This window comes from Gasterosteus aculeatus, chromosome 13, assembly GCF_964276395.1.
Source record: "Gasterosteus aculeatus chromosome 13, fGasAcu3.hap1.1, whole genome shotgun sequence".
In the NCBI taxonomy this organism is placed as follows: Eukaryota; Metazoa; Chordata; class Actinopteri; order Perciformes; family Gasterosteidae; genus Gasterosteus; species Gasterosteus aculeatus.
This window is the reverse complement of record NC_135701.1, coordinates 4,952,720-4,975,735: the sequence shown is the minus strand read 5'-3', so window position 1 is coordinate 4,975,735 and position 23,016 is coordinate 4,952,720. Positions and strand designations below refer to the sequence as shown.

At 46.3% G+C, this 23,016-nt stretch overlaps 2 protein-coding genes and 1 long non-coding RNA gene across 3 annotated transcripts; 1 reads left to right on the top strand and 2 right to left on the bottom strand.

Moving 5' to 3' along the window:
• Positions 1-110: 110 nt before the first annotated feature.
• LOC144386340 (uncharacterized) lies at positions 111-1,165 on the bottom strand. The gene is made up of 2 exons (XR_013452042.1): positions 523-1,165; positions 111-428 (listed from the first exon to the last, which is right to left on the bottom strand). It is a non-coding gene; the product is annotated as an uncharacterized LOC144386340 (long non-coding RNA).
• Positions 1,166-2,674: 1,509 nt separating this feature from the next.
• On the top strand, positions 2,675-17,751 carry LOC120830619 (serine protease HTR4). The gene is given in 15 exon segments (XM_078087428.1): positions 2,675-2,679; positions 2,768-2,910; positions 12,450-12,495; positions 12,497-12,544; positions 12,590-12,725; positions 12,727-12,807; positions 14,337-14,378; positions 14,381-14,521; positions 14,623-14,656; positions 15,631-15,654; positions 15,657-15,731; positions 15,830-15,887; positions 16,288-16,382; positions 17,583-17,728; positions 17,731-17,751. Coding segments are annotated over 15 exon segments (1,095 nt in total).
• A 194-nt stretch (positions 17,752-17,945) lies between these two features.
• On the bottom strand, positions 17,946-21,860 carry tm2d2 (TM2 domain containing 2). Its single transcript, XM_040196175.2, has 4 exons — positions 21,338-21,860; positions 20,662-20,749; positions 20,461-20,576; positions 17,946-19,657 (listed from the first exon to the last, which is right to left on the bottom strand). The coding sequence occupies exons 1-4, from the start codon at positions 21,601-21,603 to the stop codon at positions 19,444-19,446; spliced, it is 684 nt and encodes a 227-aa protein (XP_040052109.1). The 5' UTR covers positions 21,604-21,860; the 3' UTR covers positions 17,946-19,443.
• Between the last annotated feature and the right edge of the window lie 1,156 nt (positions 21,861-23,016).

The following is a 23,016-nucleotide window of genomic DNA, read 5'->3' as shown; positions in this document are numbered from 1 at the left end:
TTATGCTGTATATTCATTTCATTGTTATCCTATGTAGGCTACTACACTATTATTAGGATACCAACCAGGACGTCAATGAATTTATAGAGAAAATGAACATTTGACACATGTTTATGCAAAGAGAGCTTTATTAACAACACACAAACAACAACTACATACAAAGTGAGGATCTGCCCACACTTGGGTAACGGCGGTTTAAAAACTACAGCTCAGTAAACTGTCCGTTTGCCTCCTCGGGGTCGTTGACCGTCACTGGCGCCGTGTTTTCCGAGGCAGGTCTGTTGTGCAGGCGGCTCGTGTGCGTGTGGCGACCGTACGATCCACCCGAGACGCCGCCAACAACGCCGTCCCCTCCGCCCGACGCGAGCTCCACGGTGGCGGATTTCCACCTCGTCATCAGCCAGCTCACTTTGTCTCGATTCCAGCAGCTGTAAAAACAACAATGAATCAGTACTGTGCGATGCGTACGGACACAACACATCGATCAATGCACCTGAAACAAGTCAGCAAATAAACTCTGACCCGCTTTCTTCTCGCTCGACTCCGCGCTGAATCCTTCGCAGCTTCCTTCGCAATGAGTGTTTTCCGCCTGAACCTGAAGCTCCTGCGTCCCGTCTCACAATACGTCTCACAGGCGGCTGGAAAACAATTAAATGTGTGGTATGAATACAAAAAAAACCAAACGCAAGTCGCAGTAACATTTAACAAGGAAGGAGAAACAGTGTCACTTACACACAAAGAAAACGCACTTTAATAAAGCGGGTCCTGAGCTTTTTCAGCATTTCTACTTCGTCGTCGTAATCATTGTCGTCTTTGAGGATCTTTATGGCCGTATTCTCATTTGTATTCATATTGACACACTTCGCTACTTTGCCAAAAGTTCCTTCTCCAATAAACTCCAATACTTTGTATCGTACAGACTTGTTGCAGAGTATGAAAAGCTCTTTTTCCTGCAATGGTTCCGGTGAGGTTGGAGTTTCACAGTTGGATTCCATGCAGGATGATTCCTCACTGCTGGTGTTGTCCATATTTGTGAAAACCTCACCTGACTTTGTGCAGATGAGTCATTGTACTGGGGGTAAAAAAAAAATCAAAATTTTTTCAAAATTAGACAGATGCTCACAACTTCAGCTCTCAGGAGCTCTGCAGTGGCCCCTTCTGTTATGTTATGAGTTATGGAATGTCTTGCCTTATAAGGATCAAAGGAATGACTGATGAGATCAAATGACACGCATGTGACCATAGCGACCATTTGATGACGTCACACAGTGGTCAAATGACACTGTCGGATGTCGGATGTCATCAAATGGTTTCTATGGTTACATTCCTGACGATCAAATGACACGCATGTAACCATGGCAACCATTTGATGACATCACACAGTCATGAAAATGGTTTCTTTGGTTACATTCCTGCAAAATAAATGCTTTATTTTCTCCACTGTATCACACACAACAAGGAGAACTATACTTCTGTATATACGATACTATACTATGCTATGAACACAATTTCCTCGTTATCTTTTTTTTTAACCAATGCATCAATATTTTTGATCCGTTATTAAAAAGTTAGCACTCCTTCACGCTGATATTTTTCTAGGAGGGGTAGGATTTATTTTCCTGTACCCAATCGGGAGTCTGCATTTCTCAAAATAAAAAATGAAAAGCATATATGTAAAACTGCTGTGATTGACACTGATGCTCAACAACCGGAAACACATTAGACCAGAATGAGAAACACGTAGATTATCAATGTTGTTACATCACAATTAATATATTAGGTACTCATAACTCAAAAACAAAAGAACACTTTTTATTATTTTTATTTAAAGTTACTATAGAATACATAGGGGCAAGCATGCACCATTACAACAACAGCAACCCAAAAAGACTAACAAACTGACAAGGTGACAAGGGACATCAACGTCGTTGCACTCGTTTCAATTCATGGCCCCTAAGGCTGGCGCATGCTTCTGCGTCCAAATGTCTTGCGTGTGTTGCAAGGAGATGTGAAAAGGCACGTAAGGGACACGCAAGGGGCTCTTGCGTGTGCGTGCCCTTGTGTCTCTCTGAAAACGCAGAAGCATAAACTAGACTTAAGGAAGGAGTGTGAGTGAGACCGGGGTTATGTTATGGTCACAGCAAACTCTGTTTATGAATATAATTTACCATTTTTGTGCTGTAAAAAGTACAGAACAAGTTGTAAGTACTTATAGTATCTTATCATCTTCAGAAAGGGCCTTAGATTTTGTCTCGTAGCTCAAGTAGATGTTGAGTGTCCCTGAAAAAACACTGGCAACCACATTATGGGATATGAAACTAAAGCTAGGGTTGGCAATCCTGAGGAACTATTAAAAGTATGTAACATTTACAAAACAAACAAAGAAAACAGGGCCGGTGTGGTGCTGTTTGGTGGTTAAGCGCTGTCACCTCACAGCAAGAAGGTCTCGATACTAACCATGAGTGGGCGGGAGAGACTTCAACCTACATGGCCTTTTGCTTTGGGGCCCCACATTAAAGTCATAAAAACGGTTGCAGCTGCCTTCAAATTGAGTTGGAAGATTGATCCAGAACGAAGAATTATAAATGAGAATCCAGCATGTTGGTACTAGAATATAACGACTGGCCCTCAGCCAGCCTCACTGGCTTTGAAAAATCAGCAGTGACATGTCATAATGTGGTGGTGTCTATCTAAGGCCTCGGGGGGGTCATCAGCTATACCAGCCAGACTGAGTCTGCACACGAGATTTAAGGATATTGGGATGAAGTTGGTGCGTGTGCGGCAGCGACTGGCGGACGTACCGCAGCATCTGCCGCCTGAGAGCCGAGAACACGAGAGCCGAGCTCGGCGAGGGCCCCCCGGTCATTTTGATCCAGACGGCGTCGTGTGATTCAGGGGACTTGTTTGATTGTCAACAGTAATATTGGTTGTATTTGAGTAGAAGAATTCATAATTAATTAATTGGATTGTTGATATCTCTACATTATTATTGGTATGCTTCTGTAACTTCCTCTAAAAAAATAGAAAAAAACATTTACCAGTATTACAGTGTTAATTTCGTCAACAAAAACTATGACGAAAAATGTTCGTTAACGACCTTTTTTCCATGACTAAGACGAGACTAAGACGTGACGAAAACGATCTTAAAAAATAAAAGCTATGACTAAATCCATTCTAATTTTGGTTTACGAGACGAGACGAAAATGTTGTTTCTGCTCTGTTCTCTGGCGACGGCAGGCAGCGTTTCACGCATTTCAACTATAGTTCACACGCCACATCGTGAGAAGACGCTTTTAAACCGTCTTGGCCACCGTATGTTCGTTACTAAGCAACATAGAGGCGCCAACACACGTGTGAAATAATGTATTGCACCGATTGTAGGACGTTAAGGTCTCTTTAGTTGGGACAGTGGAAACAATAAAGGACTGTGAAGTTTCAAAAGCATTGCAAGTAAACAGACAAAGACAACAAAGTGTTGCGTTTAGATCCCTGGTCCTCATGAAGTTGTTACACATTTGCCAATTTGTTAAATTTCCTTGCAAATAAATGCTTTGCTATTTGTTAAAATCCAGATCCTTTCATGTAATGATTTTTCACATGTCATTTATATCAGCTCACACGAACACTTCAACCATTTGTTCTTGGCCCGGCTCCTCCGTCACATTTTACAACCCGTTGTGGCCCGTGAGTCAAAAAGTTTCCCGACCCCGGCTATAGACCTGTCCTAGGAGGGACAGCTATAGACCTGTCCTAGGAGTGACATCTATAGACCTGTCCTATAGGAGGGACATGTGATGGACAACCAAGTACTGCAAGCTAGACTATTATGCAGCTGTAGACACAACACTGGGGGTCCCTGGGCCAGAAGGGAAGAAAAGGAGTTTAATATGGCTGTTAAATGTGACTAAGACTAAAACTAAGAAGGATTAAAATTACTAAATGTGACAAACTAATATGCATAAGACTAAATCAAAAATAGCTGCCAAAATTAACACTGCAGTATTATGACCGACTACTAAAATGATAATTAAACTGCTACTACCACCACTGCTACCACAAAAATTAATTATTAAAAACATTACTACTACTCTTAATTAAAAAAAAAAAAATTAAGAGTATTCAATTATTAATTAATAATTGATAAGTCATTATAATAATAATAATTATTATTATTATAGTGAGTTATGATACTTTTGGAAAGAACCACATCAGCTGATTCCAGTTGTTGAGCCAAGGAAGAAAGTAAAGCTTATTTCCTCAATTGTTTAAAGTAAAGGAGCTGCATAGGTTACATCTTCCAGTAGTGTTCCGTCCCTGTCAATAACCAGAGGTAGAAATCCCAAATGTCAAACTTCAAAGTGTGATACTGGGGCTATCCCAGCTTCTTTTTCCTATAATAATAACATCACATGTTGGTAGCTTGTAGTCTTACAATTTTTACAATAACATAATTTTTCTGGTGTGTTGTGTTTTGAAGAACTCCACTCACCATCACCTGGAGTCTTTGACTTGATTTGAGAAGCTTTATTCTTGGTTTTGGAGACTGTGCGTGACTCTTGCGTTGGATGAAAACAACTTGTGTAAGAGGAGAGTGTCTTCCCAGTAGTGGGCCTCTGAGGTGCTCCATATTCAAAATGCAGTCAAAAACTGATGGAATCCCATATGCTCCAGAGAGGATCCAACACGCCGCTGTGTAAATACATCCTCCTCATTTCACGGGCTGGTTCCATGCATTTTCATAATGTGCGGTTTGTTATGATAGTCCTCCACAGAGGAGAGGGAATTTATCACGCCCCAACTCCCGCTGCTCTCCAACACACGCAGGTCTGCAGAAGCTCGCAGGCGTACGATGCTCGCATTAATAACGCTTTACAGGAGATGTTTTTTTGAGGCCCTTCCCATTCTTCACAATACGCCGCGGCGACTTTAATTGAGAACCCCAGCCACCCCCCCGTCAATGGATGGCGACAAATATTAATTGTAGCACACTGCTGGGACGGTAGCTAGATTCACGCATAAAACAAAAATCCATCTCTTTAAGAAAGGCCGTAGTGTCCGGCAATCAGTGTCCTGCGATGAGCTTCTGTCAGAAGAGCAAAGGAAGGTTAACACATGCAATCCTCTTGGAAATTGTGGTATGATCTACATGGCGTTGTATGTGTAACTTTAACTTGTTTTCAAATGCAAAGATCAGGGCCCTGTTCCTCGTAGGTGGTTCAACTAACTTGATCAAATGTACGATTATCCAGCTCAAATTAATGAGATGATTGACATCAGGCTATCTGGGTTCCTCAAAGGCGGATCGGCGCTCAAACCGTCTCGTTAGTTTGAAGCAGATGTCAATCATCAGGATAAGCGTCTTAAGTCAGAAGGCGGAAGAGTCGATCACCGAAACCAGGATTTTTTAACAGTATGATCATTAACACATATGAGGAGATAATATGTTACGTTTCTGTCGGATGAATTTAACGTATTATACATATTTTAAGTTGTTCATTCTGTACGTCCATCGCAGTCTCTCCGTCCCAGGGAGGATCGTCCTGCGTCTCTCTAAAGGTTTCTTCCCTTTATTCTTCCCATCAAATACTTTCGTTGTTTGGGGAGTTTTTCTTATTCCCATGTGAGGATTTCTGGACAGAGGATGTCACATCTGTACAGACTGTAAAGACACATGAGGCTAATTTGCGATATTGTGCAATACGAAATTAAATTAAATGAATCATATAATCATGGCAAAAACTGACAGCGCCCCCCTGCGAGGCTACAAGACTTGTCGCTCCAATCAATTAGATTATATCTCTTTAAATGGATGATCATCGCCCAATGAGAATAATGAGCTCAACTCCTTCAGAGTATGTAGATGAAAACAAGCCCAAAGAATCAAATTGATACGAATGAATAGGATATATGTACTGTATCAGCTTATGTATCATATGTATGTGTAGATGACTTTTATTATATGTGTGTGAATGTGTATGTGAGAATCATTATATATCCATTGTTCATAATCAGACATTTGATCAATTGAAGCAGTGAAATGTGGAACATTCAGAAGTTTATTAAGCAACAAATCAACAGAACTTTACCAAGAGCACGACATGCATCGCAACACTGTACAGACATGGACAGTATGAGAGACAGTGTGTCTGATCTACGTCATCTCATCCTGAAAAGTATCCGGCTAACTCAGATAAGCACATACGAGGAACGGGGCCCTGGTAGCAGATCAAGTGCCATGTCACATAAGTATTCATTTGATGGATGATCCGCAGTAATCACACAAGTCGATTCAGCGTAATTTAAAGGTTAGACAAAGGCACAAGATCTCCCTGCCAACAGGGACTTTACTGATTTGTTAGTCAAGCTCTCTGACAGCAAAAACAGCTGGTGCCAAAATAGCTGTGGGCAATAGTCACGATGGCATTTGCATATCATATTTTTTCTGCAGACTAGTTCATTTGTGCAACTCTGTAACCACAGCATCAGTTAGAATGCGGTGGCTTCAGAAGATTCAGAAGCGTGTTTGCTTGGAGAGCAGACACAGATCATTTTGGAGATATTACAAGGGAAGAGATTGCACTGCCCTCAGGTGACTCAAACACAGGTGTCCACAGCAGATAGCATTTTAAATAGAGCGCAGCTCACCTTTTAAAAGTGTGGAGGTTTGACCTTCCATTTCCTCCTTAAGCCACTCCAGCCTCCAACTCTATCAGATTTAAAAACAGCCGATCAACTGTATAAAGAAAAAGCAAGGCAGAATTGATGAATAGATCATCTTTGTTTTTATGGAGAGATTTGTTCAGTCCAAGCTGATAGCTAAAAAAGCCGGGAATAAAAGTTGAACATATTGAGAGAGACACGTATGCGTCTTCATTTCACCCTGCTGAAACGCGGCCTGTGGAGGAGTTAGCTTATCAGTGCTACCTTGCTGTTCGCACGTATTTTAATTAGGTAATACGCTAACAGGATGACAGTTTTGTAATGAAACCATTTTCTTCCCTCTCGGAATAATACATAAACTCAAGCTTTGCCCAAACACAACCTACTGAACTTCTGCATGTTGACTTTGCCAACGTGTTAGCACGCTGGCGTTAGCATTTTGCTGAAAGCCCCTAATTGGCTTTTCGGTAAGTACAACCCCTCGAACTCATGTAGTTTGATCTAGTCATGGTAAAATATTGTCTAATATTCAGTTTCTAAAGCGTATTTTAACTTGTGTTTAACACTCTTTAACAGGGTAAAACACCACGACACAACAGATTGTGACACATAAACAATTTGTTACACTAATAATTGAACATTTCTAAAATGATTATTGATTATTTATAAAATGACGTTGTAGCCGTGATAGCGCTACCACCGGTGGGTTCTTGTAAGACGCACGACACAGGATGAGGGTAACCAGACTTTTATTGTTCAAAAGGGAAGACAGTGAGCAGGAATGAGTTTGCACTATGCGGGTGGTCGGTTTCGCCTTGTCCGGCTCCGCTCAGCTCTTGTGCTCTGCTCGCAGGCTCCAGCTCTCTTCCCACGACCTGGATCCTGCTCACTGTTTAAGTAGGAGAGAATCAGTGCAGATTAATTACACCTGGTTACTCCTCATCTACCAGCACCGTCCCCTGAACCACTCCCCCGCTCTCCCCCCTGCAGCTGAGCTAACCACGCCCCTCCACCACATACCCCCACCGCCCGACTTAGGCCGGGGAGCCATCCGGCCGAACCGACTCCCCCCCCCCTCCCTCCTGAGGGCGGGAAAGGAAGTCCGCCACGACCATCTGCGCCCCCGGCCTATGGATCACCTTGAAGTTAAAAGGCTGTAGAGCCAGATACCACCGAGTGATCCGGGCGTTGGCATCCTTCATGCGGTGGAGCCACTGCAGCGGGGCGTGGTCCGAACAGAGAGTGAACTGGCGTCCCAGGAGGTAGTACCGCAGGGAGTCGACCGCCCACCGGATGGCCAGGCACTCTTTTTCCACCGTACTGTACCTGGCCTCTCTTTCCGACAGCTTCCGGCTGATGTAGAGGACCGGGCGGTCCACCCCCTGCACCTGCTGGGACAAAACGGCCCCCAGCCCTCTGTTCGACGCATCAGTCTGCAAGACAAAAGGGAGAGAGAAATCAGGTGTATGGAGCAATGGTTCCCCACAGAGGGCTCGTTTCACCCCCTCAACCGCCCACTGGCACCGCTCCGTCCACTGGACCGGATCTGAGGCACCTTTCCGGGTCAGGTCAGTTAAGGGGCTGGTCAGCTCCGCAAAGCCCGGGATGAACCTCCTGTAGTAACCTGCCAGCCCCAAAAACCGCCTCACCTCTTTTTTCGTCTTGGGCCGCGGGCAGGCTGCAATGGCTGCGGTCTTGTCCACCTGCGGGCGCACCCGCCCGCCGCCCAAGTGGTACCCCAGATACCGTACCTCCCTCCGTCCAACTGCACACTTCCCCGGGTTGGCGGTGAGCCCGGCCTGCCTCAGGGACTCCAGCACCGCGCCCACCCGCCGCACATGCTCCGCCCACGTGGTGCTGTGGATGATGACGTCATCCAGGTAGGCGGCCGCATACGCAGCGTGCGGACGCAGCACCCGGTCCATGAGGCGCTGGAAGGTGGCCGGGGCGCCGAACAGCCCGAAGGGAAGCGTGGTGAATTGGTACAACCCAAACGGAGTGGAGAACGCCGACTTTTGCCTGGACTCTGGTGACAAGGGAATCTGCCAGTAGCCCTTGGTCAAATCCAGTGTCGTAAAAAACTGCGCGGTGCCCAATCGGTCCAGGAGTTCGTCGACCCGGGGCATCGGGTAAGCGTCAAACCGTGAGACCGCATTCACCTTGCGATAATCCACACAGAACCTTATTGAGCCATCCTTCTTGGTGACAAGAACGATGGGGCTGCACCAGGCGCTGTTGGACTCTTCTATTACCCCCATCTCCAGCATAGCGGCCAATTCTCGCTGAACCATTTTCTTCTTGTGTTCAGGAAGCCTGTAGGGCCGCGTCCGCACCGTCACGCCCGGGGACGTCTCAATGTGATGCACTATGAGGTCCGTGCGACCTGGCCGGGAGGAGAACACATCATTAAATTGATCTTGCAACCGGGCTATGTCCGCTTGCTGGGCTGCAGAGAGACGGGCGTCAGACGGGAGCCGGGTGGGATCGGTGGACTTTGGGACTTCTGGGCCCAGCTCCTCGCTCTCTGCTACTGCAGACACCAGGGACACGGACTCCGTCTCTCTCCATGCTTTAAGGAGGTTGAGGTGGTAGACCTGCGTGGCTCCCCCTCTGTCAGATCGCACCACCTCGTAGTCGACGTCCCCTACCCGCCGTGTGACCACAAAGGGCCCTTGCCACTTGGCGAGTAGTTTTGAGCTGGAAGAAGGAAGTAATACAAGCACTTTCTCTCCCGGTGTGAATTGTCTCAGCCTGGCCCCTCTGTTGTACAGCCGCTGTTGACGTTCCTGGGCCTGGAGCAAATTCTCACGTGACAACTCACCCAGTGTGTGGAGTTTGGCTCGCAGGTCCAGGACGTACTGAATCTCGTTCTTACCGGGGCTCGGACCCTCCTCCCAGTGTTCCTTAAGCAGGTCGAGCACCCCCCGTGGTCTTCTGCCGAACAGCAGCTCGAAGGGAGAAAATCCCGTGGAGGCCTGGGGGACCTCCCGTACTGCAAACAACAGAGGGTCAAGCCATTTATCCCAATTACGTTCATCGTCGTGAATAAACTTACGAATCATGGATTTCAGTGTCTTGTTCAGCCGCTCCACCAGGCCGTCAGTCTGGGGATGGTATACACTGGTCCGAACGGACTTAACCCCCAACAATTCGTACAGTTCTCGTAGTGTGCGTGACATGAACGAGGTGCCCTGGTCAGTCAGAATCTCTTTCGGGATTCCGACTCGGGAGATGACCTGAAACAGCGCCTGCGCAACACTCTTGGCGGAGATGCTGCGCAACGGCACTGCCTCGGGATATCGAGTTGCGTAATCCACCAGCACTAACACAAAGCGATACCCCCGTGCACTCCGGTGAAATGGCCCGATGAGGTCCATACCTAAGCGTTCGAACGGCAGCTCCATTAACGGCAGCGGACGCAACGGCGCTTTCGGGATGGCCGGCTGGTTCACCAGCTGGCACTGTGGGCAGGATGCACACCAGCGGCGCACATCCGCCCAGATGCCTGGCCAGTAAAATCGGGCTACTATCCGATCCAGAGTTTTGTCGCTACCCAGGTGGCCCGCCATCGGGTTATAGTGAGCCGCCTGGAAAACTGTTTCCCGGCGGCTTTTTGGTACCAACAACTGCGTAATTTCCTGCCCTGTCTGAGTGTCGCGACTCACTCTGTATAGCCTGTCCCTAATCAGCGAAAAGTGCGGGTATGATAATACGGCGTCGGGGCGCACCACTTGACCATCAATTTGCATCACTTGGTCGAAGGCAAAGCGTAGAGTGTCATCACGAGACTGCTCCAGTGGAAAATCTTCCATGGAGCGTAGCTCTGGCGTCGGCGGCGTCCCCATAGGAGGCCCCGCCGATTCCCCCTCCCCGTCTGCAGCGTCGGACAACCTCGCGTCACCGCCGAGCGCCGCACACACCCCGCATGTCCCTACCGGTCGCGAACGCACCCCCGCGCACTGCCCCGCTAACCTATGAAACCCCGACCAGTCTGTCCCCAAAATCAGAGGGTGCGTCAGGCGGGAGCTAACCGCGACCCTTACTTTATGCTTTTTACCCCCAAACCTAATCTCTATCGGCACCACTGGGTAGTCGTGAATATCCCCATGCACACACTTTATACTCACCCGGGATGCCTCCACCAATGCCCCGGGTCGAACCAGACTCTGGTGGATCATAGACTGCGTGCAGCCAGAGTCCACCATCGCCTGATGTATACCCCCCTGGATCCTTACCGGAACGCTGTACGTCGCTCCCAGACCGGGGGAGGGTGCTGGAGGCCCGGCAACCCGCACCGTTTGGCCCACCTCCATTAGCGGGCACTCCCGCCGGTAGTGTCCGGGCTGCCCGCACCTCCAACACTCCTGCCCTGGCGGTTGAGGAGCCCTCTGTAGGTCAGGGAGGGTGCCGGCCAGGCCGGGTGGATCAGTACCCCGTTGAGGGGCTAGGGCGCGCGGGGACGGAGGGGGCCGAGTCGCAACAGGCCGCGGGGAACTCCGTCGTGGCGCGGGAACGGGCTGCGTTGATGCGGTCGGCCGACCGCCCTCCCCACGGCCCCCGGGGTGCACCGCCAGGTGGTCCTCGGCGAGGGTCACGGCGGCTTCCAGCGTCGCCGGCCGGTGGTAGCGGACCCAGGCCGCAGTCCGCGGCGGAAGACCCTCCAGGAACTGCTCCATCACCACCTTCTCCACCACCGCCGGCGCCCCTCCCGCGCCCTCCGGCTGCAGCCACCTGTTGGCCGCGTCTGTGAGTCGCTGGGCAAATGGGAACGGGCGGTCCCCCGGCCCCAGCCTCGCCTCTCGGAACCGCCTCCTATGGTCCTCGGGGGAGAGCCCCAGTCGATCCATGATGGCCTTCTTCACGCTGGCGTAGACGTGCCTGGGACCGGGTGGCAGGCCCAGGGCCGCTGTCTGCGCCTCCCCGGTTAGGAGCGGCAGGAGGCGGATCGCCCACTCGTCCGCCGGCCAGCCACACGCCCCCGCCATCGCCTCGAACATCTCCAGGTATGACTGTACGTCGTCCTCCGGGGTCATCTTGTGCACCACCACGCCCAACGACGCCGAGGGACCCGGCGTCGTTGGGGAAGCGACCGGTCGGGCCGCCAATTGCTCCAATACCTGGGTCTGCCGGTCTGTAGCAGCCTGCAGCGCCCCCAGGAAGTGCCGGTTGGCCTCGGCCTGCTCGCGCTGCATCGCGGCGATCTCCCCCAGCATCCGTCCAAGCGCAACCGCCGGCTGCATCAGGCCCTCTCCGTGGTCGTTCGCGTCCATCCTTAGCCAGGCGCCACTGTAGCCGTGATAGCGCTACCACCGGTGGGTTCTTGTAAGACGCACGACACAGGATGAGGGTAACCAGACTTTTATTGTTCAAAAGGGAAGACAGTGAGCAGGAATGAGTTTGCACTATGCGGGTGGTCGGTTTCGCCTTGTCCGGCTCCGCTCAGCTCAGCTCTTGTGCTCTGCTCGCAGGCTCCAGCTCTCTTCCCACGACCTGGATCCTGCTCACTGTTTAAGTAGGAGAGAATCAGTGCAGATTAATTACACCTGGTTACTCCTCATCTACCAGCACCGTCCCCTGAACCACTCCCCCGCTCTCCCCCCTGCAGCTGAGCTAACCACGCCCCTCCACCACAGACGTGTTTGTTATCCCCCCCTCCCTGGTATTTCTGCCCATACCTCCTAGCCTTACTAGAAATAGTTGAAATATAGATTTTTTTTCTCATTAACAGATAAACTATAACACATTTCAGGATTAACCTGTAACCCTCGTATTGTTCTGTGTCCTCAAAGGAATGCCACATCAAGGAAGTATGCGCTGCAAGTTCAACTTCGTTGCAGGTGGACAAGATCGTCCCAGCTGTGGTGCACTTAGAGCTTTTCCAACAGTAAACTTGAACAACAACAGTTATCACCTCAGATCTAAAATCAAGTTTTGGTTTCGCCTTCTTGTCTTGCCAGAGTGCCATCATCCAGCGAAGTGGCTCTGGGTTTGTATTGTCTGAGGACGGCTGGATCCTCGCCAGTGCTCACGTACTCAACAACAAGCGGCGGGTAAATGTGGTGCTAAAAAAGCGGTTTGCGGTACGACGCTTCCCTTAAGGATGTGGACCAGAAGATGAACATTGCTCTCATCAAAATCGAACCAGATGTGAGTGCCCATTGCGTCGCTGCAGCTCCCATTGTGCAGACAGGCCTCTCAGCTTGTCATCAAAGTGGATTACTGTACTTCTAATGGATCGTATCTATAGCCGTAGTTGTAGATCGGCTGATTTGATGAAATTGCACTTTCTTGTTCTTTTGAGTTTGTATCCTCATGGTTGAAATGCACTTATTGTAAGTCGCTTTGGATAAAAGCGTCAGCTAAACGGCATGTAATGTATTAACCACACACACAATAAGTTATCCCATGGAGGAAGTCAACGGCCTCTGCCCGGCAGAATTAAGCTCTACTTCTTTACTCGGCCAATTTGTTATCTGGCTTCATTTGGGGCGGCGTTAGGTCATGTCTCGTAAATTCAAAGCCTTCATTTTTCTTTTTGTGTGCTGGCGAGTGCTGTTCTGAATAAAACATGCCACTACTCAGACATGCTGTTACACAACCAGCTGCTTTGTATGGTAAAGCGGCACTCTGCACTCCTTCAGTCAGACTCCACTCCGCATGAAGCACATCGTTATCATTTGTTGGTGCTGATCTGAATACAAGAGTGCCTCAAGAACCCCTGAGAGAAGCCACGGGAGGAGGCGCTGTCTTTACTTGATAGGTGAAGGAGTTTGTCAGAAAGCCAATCAGGGAGCGGTGACAGCTGCACAGTGACATAACTCTGTGGGTTACATTCTTTGTCGAGGGAGGTCTCAGCGCTGCCTGCAAGGCTAATTTGGGACGATATTACACTTTATTCTGCTGGAGTTTGAGCTACAAATTTGCCTGCGCATTGCGAGCCACCAGGGTCCAAAAAACCTCGAGGAGGCAGGCAGGGACACGCTAAGGCTTGGTTGAGTTTTTTGTGTACTCGGGCTAATAAACCAGAAGCATTCCCAATGTAGAGAGTAAAATACAGTGACTTTTATTACAAGGTGCATGGATTCAGTTTGAGAATAAGCAGTCGAGGCTATGAAGGGTTATTAGTGCCTTGAATTAATGATGTCAACAAAGTTGTTAATAAGCAGAGATTGCTTTGTTTCAATGCCAGAAGCAAAGGGCTTTTTCACATCAATTAACTGTAGACACTTGAGTGATACAAGAGTGGAAATTAAAAAACACACACAGATAGGTCCATTCGAGCACTTCTGAGAAAAGCGTTCCAAATGGTTTTTGTTCTTTTTTTAAGTTACATCAATGACGTTCGTGACAGGTTTTGTCCATTATTTATGTTACGATATGCTACGGTATCGGCTTGCCGTGGAGTGACTGGTCAGTCTCTGAGTGTGGCCGCGGTTCCAATCTGACGGATCCAAGTGACAATGAAAAAAGTTAAGCTGCTCTTAAGCCTAACTAAACCTTACTTGGCATTTTTATTTAATCGATACTAACATATCCGAGTGTCTGCGGGAGCTAGTTAGCCCGCTGACCTTCATTGATCCTACCAAGGGGAGTTAATAATTGAAACAAGGACAAGCCTGCGTTCCTGTTCCATTCACTCAACTGATTGTTTTCCTTCTGGGTGTGACTTGCTGCAGAGTGCCCTGCCTGCGCTCCGTCTCGGCCTGTCCTCGGACATGCGCGTCCCGGTGAGTTTGTGGTGGCGGTGGGAAGCCCTTTCTCCCTGCAGAACTCCATCACCACGGGCATCCTCAGCGACGGACCGGAGCTGGGCTTAGAGGACTCGGACATGGACTACATCCAAACCGACGCCGTCATCCATGTCAGTAAGCATTTCCTGTCTTGGTTTGATCCGTCTTGACCATTTTTGTTCTACTTTCGCAACGAGTAAGTAAAAGGTCGCTTGCTCTGTTTGATTCACAGTGCGGCAACTCTGGTGGGCCGCTTGTCAACTTGGTAAGAGGATTCATAGTGCTGCATAGCATGAAAAGTGATGATACCATTATTCATCATTTCTATATTTGTTATGCCCTCTGCCATGCAGGCACCCTTTCCTGTTTTATTCATGACAGTGAAGACTAAGGTCACGGTTTTGTTTTATTTAATACCCGAAGTCTCCGGACTGCTCCCACTGGTTTATGATTAAGCCTCACTGTATTTTATGACAGGACCTGAGTATGGCTCCATTTGCATTTTTACCGTAGAATGCAATCATACAGATGGTACAGGCATTTATCAGGGCCGCTGCCTCCAGCTCCCTTTGCCTGAAAATATAGTTCTTTCCAAAGGAGAACAGTTGCCGTACCGACGGTGTGTTTTATGGATTGTCCTTCATTGTGAATACGCAGATACGTTACTACACAAACCACGGCTTATGGGTTTTGTTGAAGGTAAAAAGAACATTTAATAGAAGACGAGCTTTGGAATATGCAGCAGCAAAATAAAGAGCTACTACTTTTGCCGAAGAAATGAAGAAAAGAAAAAACACCAGGATCCAATTTCCATCTAAATCTGTAAATTTTAGGAAATCAATAAAAGAAATGAAGCATTGTTTCCATCCACTGCAGTAAAGCTATTATCAGGAGCTCATCAGTAAAGTGGACGCCAACAATTCCCTATTTGGAAAACCATTTCAGACACGACTCGCCAAATGGGGCATGAGTGAGGCGACAAGTAATTCTGCGTGCAATGAGCACGAGCAATAACTTGCCGACCGCAATAACAACCCATCAGCTGAACTATTGTACACTCTCAACAGGTAAATGCGAGAGAGGTGAAACCCTGGTTGAGATGGCGTAATGTAAAGAGGGCCGGTACATTTCTTTTTTTTCTGCCTGTATTTCATGAGTTGTGTTTCATCCTGACACCATTTTTGTCTCTTCCGAAGAGCAGAAGCTTCTTGGACATCATTTATATGTATTTTTTTTACATATTTAGATGTAATTGGCATAAATACCATGGAATCACGTTTGCCGTCCCTGCCGACAGAATAGGACAGTTCCTGGCTGACTCCTTCAACAGACAAGTTAACCGTGAGCAGGATCCAATGCTGCTGTTGTGGGTCTAGTCCGCAGGAATCACTCATATACCATATGTCATTTATTTTAATCAATCGTTCATTTGCGTTTAGGAAGACCTGGATTGACAGAGAAACACATCGGCGTCCTGATGCTGCAGCTCTTCCCAGCGTAAGTGAACCTCACGGGTCAATGATAACATGTTTGTTTTAGGTGCTACTCAAGGCACTTTGTAGGGATGCGGACTGTAGATAAAGTCTTTTGACGCGGCACGGGTCATTTCGTAACGCAATATCAGTTAATACTTTGACACGGTGTAGCACATTTTTTTAGAATTCTATTGAGAAACAGCTCATGAATGTCTGCTTCTGACATCAACTAAATGAATGAATAAATAAATAAACCCTGGTATTAATAAATTAGTCAATAAGTAAAGATAAATGACTCAGTGTAGTTCAATACACTTTTATTGTATTTTAAAGGGTCAGGGTTATTTTCCATCTGCTGATTTACCTTCGTCGTCATAGCAACCAGATAGTGCCGCAGAATGATTTTCTCTCCACTTCTCCAGTTTGATCCAAAATCTCAAGGAGCGTGAGGGCGGCTTTCCAGATGTGATCTCAGGTGTTTACATCTACGAGGTGATACCTGGAGGACCTGCATCCAGGTAAGAGGCGAGCTACAATCATCTCTTCCTCTGTTGCTCCATTCAGATCGCAATGTCACAAAACGAGAAAAAGAAAGACGAGACAAATCGATATTCACTGATCACTTGTGTTGAATCATCATTTATTTTTCCTGTGGTTTCAGTCCTAAACACATGATCACCTATGCCTCTAAAAAACTATCAAGAATCACTAATTCTGAAGTCAAGTGAATTACATAAAATATCGGTAACCTACTGAGTTGTTTCTTGCTGCTTTTATTAGACAGCATTAACCTGGAGTCCATTTGATGGACAGAGCCGGTTTAGGCGCTGGGCTTTTACAAAATGCAACAGCAGACTGGCGTTATTCTTAATAGTCCAACGACTCCTCCTGGAGCTTTGAGCAGCACACAGCGGCAGGCTAACATGCAACAGGAGGACGAGAGAGGATTTCCAACACAGCGTGGCAGTGCTGGAGCGCTGCACTCCTCCTTGCATCCCATGCCATTTTATGAGATACGAAATGTACAATCTTTGGCTGTCAATCAGTCTGCAAATGATCATCGGCGAGAGAAGATGCCTCACATGTGAATGTCAAGCAGGGTTGTTCATGATGGGGCCACCTTAGCTTGCTCTCTCGGGGCAGAGGGAAACCGACACAGGAACACACTTGTCTAAAGGTCAATGGTGTCTTCCTGTGGGTGGCAGATCCACTCAGCTGGGTTAGGCCTTTTTGTCAGGCTTCAGAACCTTTTGAGCCTCAAACCCATCGAAAAGCATGTTTTTGTCAATTGGCAAATAAGTGATATTGTTTATCCGAGACCAGGGCTATAAAATCATCATCTTTATGAAACATATCTGTAAAAGAAAAAGAAAAAACACTTTTTCGCCTTGTCCAGTCTCATTTAGAATATCGCTGAAATAAATCCATATTTGAAGTAACAATATATATTTTTTTAAAAGCTAAAATGAGTTTTTTCCAAAATTGGTAAAACTGCTCGATATGTAGATTCCAGTGTTGTCCACTATTTGTGAAATGAATTAATGAAGAAATTCTAATTGCATTTATTCTCCTTTACTATCTTGTATGACATTGTAGCTGTGTTATATTCCACAGAAGACTTGGTTGGTCTGTTTGCATAAAGTTGCAGGCAATGGAAAATGCAACAAGACTAAGACCAAAACCGGAAGAGCGCACTGACGGCTTTCTTTTCTCCGCGGCGCCGGCTTTATCGACCACGACGTCATCATCGGCATCAACGGTCGGCCCGTCCGCACCATACAGGAAGTGAGGGAAGCCGTCCGGAGCGCCGCACCCCTTTCAGTGACCGTGAGACGAAAGAGTGAGGATGTCACTCTGACTGTCAGACTCCTGAGGACGCTGAATGATGCGCCTCACTGCACATGGGAACCACTGAAGCTACTGACTTGCTGGTGCTTCGGTTGGTTGGTTCCCTGCATCACTCGCTTTACAATCAATTACATCAATGATGTAATTGATTGACTCTAAAACTGATTAATCACATGATTTTTCACATGATTTTTCTGTCATTAACAGCAATTGATAAATAATTAAAAACTAGTGTATTGCACCTTTTTATTTTGAAGTAATGTTATCACAATAGTATAACAGGCACTCTGAGTAACAGCAAGTTGAGATACAGTGAACAGGTAACAGAAGAAAGTCTGTAAAGCCAATGGATAGAAGAAACAACACTTTGTGATGCAGGTTGAGCAGTTACACAATTAACTTTATTTATCCAATCCTTTGAATTCTTCTTGCGTTGGTTTGTCGACAGTTCTCCCGCATCCAAAGCAGTCTGCCAGCTTCCCTCCCGTTTTCTTTGAGGAGCTGGTTGCCTGGCGTCAATGCTGTGTAACGCTTTAAGAGGTACTTCAGGCTCAATAGTTTTCATCCCGGTTTGAAGTGGTTACAAATAGCTTTGCTTTTGTTGACTACGCTGTCTGGTAGAAAATTGCTGTTAATGTATATTGACCCGCTGTTAAAAAGGTATCATATCAAATATCGGCTGTCAATATAATATAGAACCTACTTCAACGGGATTCATGGTGGAGGAAACTTTATAGAGGACAGAAGTACTGAGATAGAAATGCATTTAAAATAGAGTCCACCCATCCTCAAACTGTGATAACAAATACATATTTGGAATACTATGGAATATTCCCAGATCAGAGCAGAAAGAGAGTTGTCCTGGTGCAAAGCATTATGTAGAGGTCACACATCAGTTTGGGTGATTTGTGTGAAACGTGCAGATCCAAAGTGTTTTGGGGGGAGGGGGGATACATGTGTTTGCATCCCTGAATACAGATACAGTAAACTTAGGTGGTACAACCTGAACCCTGACTGACTCGAGTCTGTTTTTTAATATTTCAGACCAGTAGAGATCACTGTCTAATCAACATGACACCAGAAAATGAAAATTCACTCTCTCTCACACACACACACAAGAATATAAAAGCTTCTGTTTGGAAGATCAATGCTATTTACAATATCTTACAACGGTCAAAGAGACTCCTGAACATCAAAGTGTTTTATCCTGGTCTTGGGCACTTCTAAGGACAGAAATTACATGTGGAAGAAAGGAAAGATCTGATGAAGACATCTGCCACATGGTGCCGGAGGTATCTCCTCCTGCAGAAGCAGCTCAGCCGGCTGACAACAGGAGCCGGTTAAGAGTCGACACTTCTTGAAAATCGCTTCTTCTTAAACTTGTGATCATCAGAGTCAAGTTTTTTTTTTTTATAGATTCAACGCCTCATGAGAGCAGTTCAGACTATGAAAGAGCATAAACCTCCGTTCTGGTAAAGCCGACAAATGCAACCAAGTGAAAGATGGAGGATTGAATGAATAAATACATAATGCGAGGCCCGAGTCTGAGCTAAATGGCCTGTGGTTGAAGGAGGAACTCAAGAGTTTAACCAGAATGGAGGATCCCTTTTGTGAGTTACTATGTAGGCCTACAGCGACTGTCTGATAAAGCGGTTACCACGACGACCACAACAACAAGTAGGAGTTGGCATTCTTTGGCTTTCTTTCCAAGTGCCCCCTTACGGTGCGTCTCAGTAGTAGGTGCACCAGTTGCTGTAGTCGCTGGGCATCAGGCCCCCGGTGATGAGCAGGATCAGGTCCACGAACCACCAGATTCCAAGGCCCCCCAGGGTGAGCAGCTTTCCGACGGCGGTGCCGGTGTGGCCCAGGCAGAAGCGGTCCACCCCGAAACAGCCCAAGAAGAAGGAGTAGAGCAGCGTGGTGATGAAGTAGTGGCCGGTGTACCTATGCAAGGGGAGCATTTTAACGTCATTTGATACCAGTGACCTTGAATACTGCAACAATATTCAACTAACCAACTATAAGGCAGATTTTAAAGAAAGCAGTTTGCATCTAGCCTGGTTGTCCATCCGCTGCACCGCTCTGATCTACTGGTTCGACAGATAAAATCACTAGCCGGTGGCTCAATGCGTCGGCAGACATTGCCCTCTAGTGGTGACTTCCCAGCGCAACGTCTAAATGAACTGCATCAATATTTGAAGAACTGGAGGCATGTGCAGTGCATTTTCACGGGTAGAAACAGCTCCCCCATAACATGAAATGTCTTTCTGACCTAAATCTGTAAAAAACTCTCCCTATACTTTGTGTGTGCGTGCTTTTTAGTCAGTCTTTCTTCTGTATACTGAGTTCAATCTCTGATACCATTAAAAACAGACACCTAATCCCAGCCGGCATTTATTTTGACATCCCAGCTCAGTAAAAGTACGTGTTGACATGTACAATGAATACTTCTTCTATTTGCTTATTTTTAAAAGCATCCAGATGTGAAAAAATATGTTTAACGGGACATATTGGCACAATGCTTATGCGTTTGTGCAAGTTGTCCTTATCATATTATCGTGCGATGTAGACATTTACCTTTACAGTGCCATTAACTGTTAGTCGGTAGAATATGACAGAAAGCAAACCATTTAGATTTGACCTGAATATTAAATTGAAAACGTGAGCGTGTACTTTAGAAGTATTCTAAACGTGAAGAGAATAACGCTTTAGTGCTTCGGGTGTCAGTAGCGGCGACATGTCCTTACTTGATGCAGGGCACGTTTCCTCTGAGGAACTCTCTGGCTCCGGCACACTCGATATCGTCGAGTGCCGTGCAGATCACCCGTGTGTGGTTCACCTCGTCATGTGTCTGGCCTCCCCACTGTAAGAAAACAAACACAGCAAAAAAATAAAATCAAGTTCTGGGTGATAATGGCATGTGTTCTTATAAATGAGAAAACGCTTACCCCGAGACAGCCGTGGCCCAGCTCCAGGAAGGCGCTGTGGTTCAGCGCGTGATCCACTGGGTCTTGGCAGTAGATGAACTCCTCTGGTCTTCATGGTGATAAATAAAGAGAGGGATAAAGAGGGATGGAATGTGAGCTGGTACGTCATTGCCATAAAAAAAAGCGTAATATTTCATTTTAATTACAGATATCCCAAATGAAAAACCCAGACAGATACTCATTTTGAACATCCAAAATAAATGTGGTTTTAAATTGATTTTGGTGATGCTACCATTCATTATAGTGAAGTTATTGAATATTTCTGTGCTGTGTTTTTCCGCATTGCACTTTGCAGACGGGATCCATGTGATTTCTACAGCTCCTGCATTGGCCCATATTGGAAAAACGATGGTTAATTGGGGCTGTAGCTGGTTGTCGACATCACTACGATTACAGCGGGGGGTCGTTTGTGTTCTAACAACGTTTCGCTGACGAGCTGTTGAACCGTGAAGTCCGAATATGTGAATGTCTTTGCCGAACTCGTTGGTGTAGCAGCCCCGCTGATGGGCAGGTGAGCGCCATCAGACTGATTGACGGACAGCTTTTGTCTCCGCGCTGCAGCTAGCTGCGCGTAGTTAGGGTTAGCATCGACGTTAGCTAGCATACGAGCAACGGCGTGCCGCCTCGAGACACTTACAGGTAGCTGCAGAGGACAACCGGGGACGGGGGCCGGTACTCGTAGGGCTCTGTGTAATTCGTATTCTCCACCGGGATTTCATATTTCACGATCTCCGGCGGCTGCTCGCTGAACGGGACCGCGGTAGCTGCCTGGCTGGGAGAAGCAGCGGGGGTCCCCGTTGTCGAGGAGTTTTGGGAGTGAATTCCTTCCAGACATTGTAAAAGAATCACCGCCAGAAGCAGCACCAGCTGTCCGCACAACAGAATGTAGCTCACCGAAATCATTGCTTCCCTCAACACGCTACATTCAGCCTAACGACATACCCGTTTACCGTTTAGCTAACTACCCTGCGACGGTTTGTTTGTGTCGCGTGGGTATGACGTGCGGACCTACGTCATCAAAAAACGGCCCTTTTCTCTCCCCCCCCCCGTATATATTTGAGAATTATTATTATTATTATTTTGAGAATTATTAATAATAAATACAATTATATATAGAAGATTACAACCATTCCTTTTAGTTATTCCACCACCTTTACATTTAAATCGTCTTTGTACTGATGCTTATTATTCTAAAATAAATTGAAATGTAGAGATGAAGCTCAAGAATGTGCTAGATAAAACACTTTTTAAAGAGTTTTTTCAAAAAATGTCATGTCTCTTTGCAACCAATGTTTTTTTTTTTGTCTTTTTTAATATTGTTCAAGTAAATTGAGCATAATTTTTCTATCTAGAGTTTAAATATATTATTTTGCGAAAGGCTATCACAACCTCAGTATGGTTTCAATGAGCACTATTAGAGGATTTGTATCGCGAGATTAACCTTAAAAAAAGCTTCTCTTTCCCAGTATGAGTTTATGGGAGGAGGTATTTTTGGGCCCAATGACATCAGGTGACAGAGGGCAGGAGCTTGAAGAATTTATGAACGGCAGCCGGGTGAATGTCTAACTTTTTTACAACAACCAAACGTAAGGTGAAGGATATGAATATTCACCTATGAATATTGATCAGCTTTCCAAAACATACTTCTATTAAGCAATCAGCATCTGGCAACAAAGTCTGGTAAGAGTTAGTGGGTTGTTGGTCACTTCCAATCGGATCAAGTACTCATTTGTAGGCTGCAAATAGATTGAAGGTTTTAATAAATAAAATGTGTTTTTTACTTGTATTCAAGGTTTTGAAACACAGTAAGTATCAACAATTCTGGTCTTTGGATAAATATATCATTTATTGGGTGGCGGTTTTTCAGGAAAAAAAACAAAATCTCATGGACAAATAGATCCCATGAATGCAAAGAAAGCGGACAGGTTTCACAACATTCATTTCAAATGTGTGCGTCTAGTACACAAATTGGCTGGAATAGTCGTTAATTTAGCACCTTTCATGAATCACTACGCACCATCTCAGTTTTGTAATATCACATCAGGGGCCTGTTTCAATAAGGAGGTTCAACCAACTCTGAGTTAAAACTTGAACTCTGAGTTGACTTACCCTGAGATGGGAAACTCTGAGTTTTCGGTTACAGAACAGCTGAAATGAGTTAGTTCAATCAACTCTGAGTTGACCTACTCTGAGTTAAGCGCGTGCACCAAAACTATAAAAAGCCATTATCAATGGAGCGCAGATATTACGAGTCACCATGGCAACAGCGCCAGACAAAAAGAGGTCTTCATATTTTTCACCAGCAGAACTGGATGT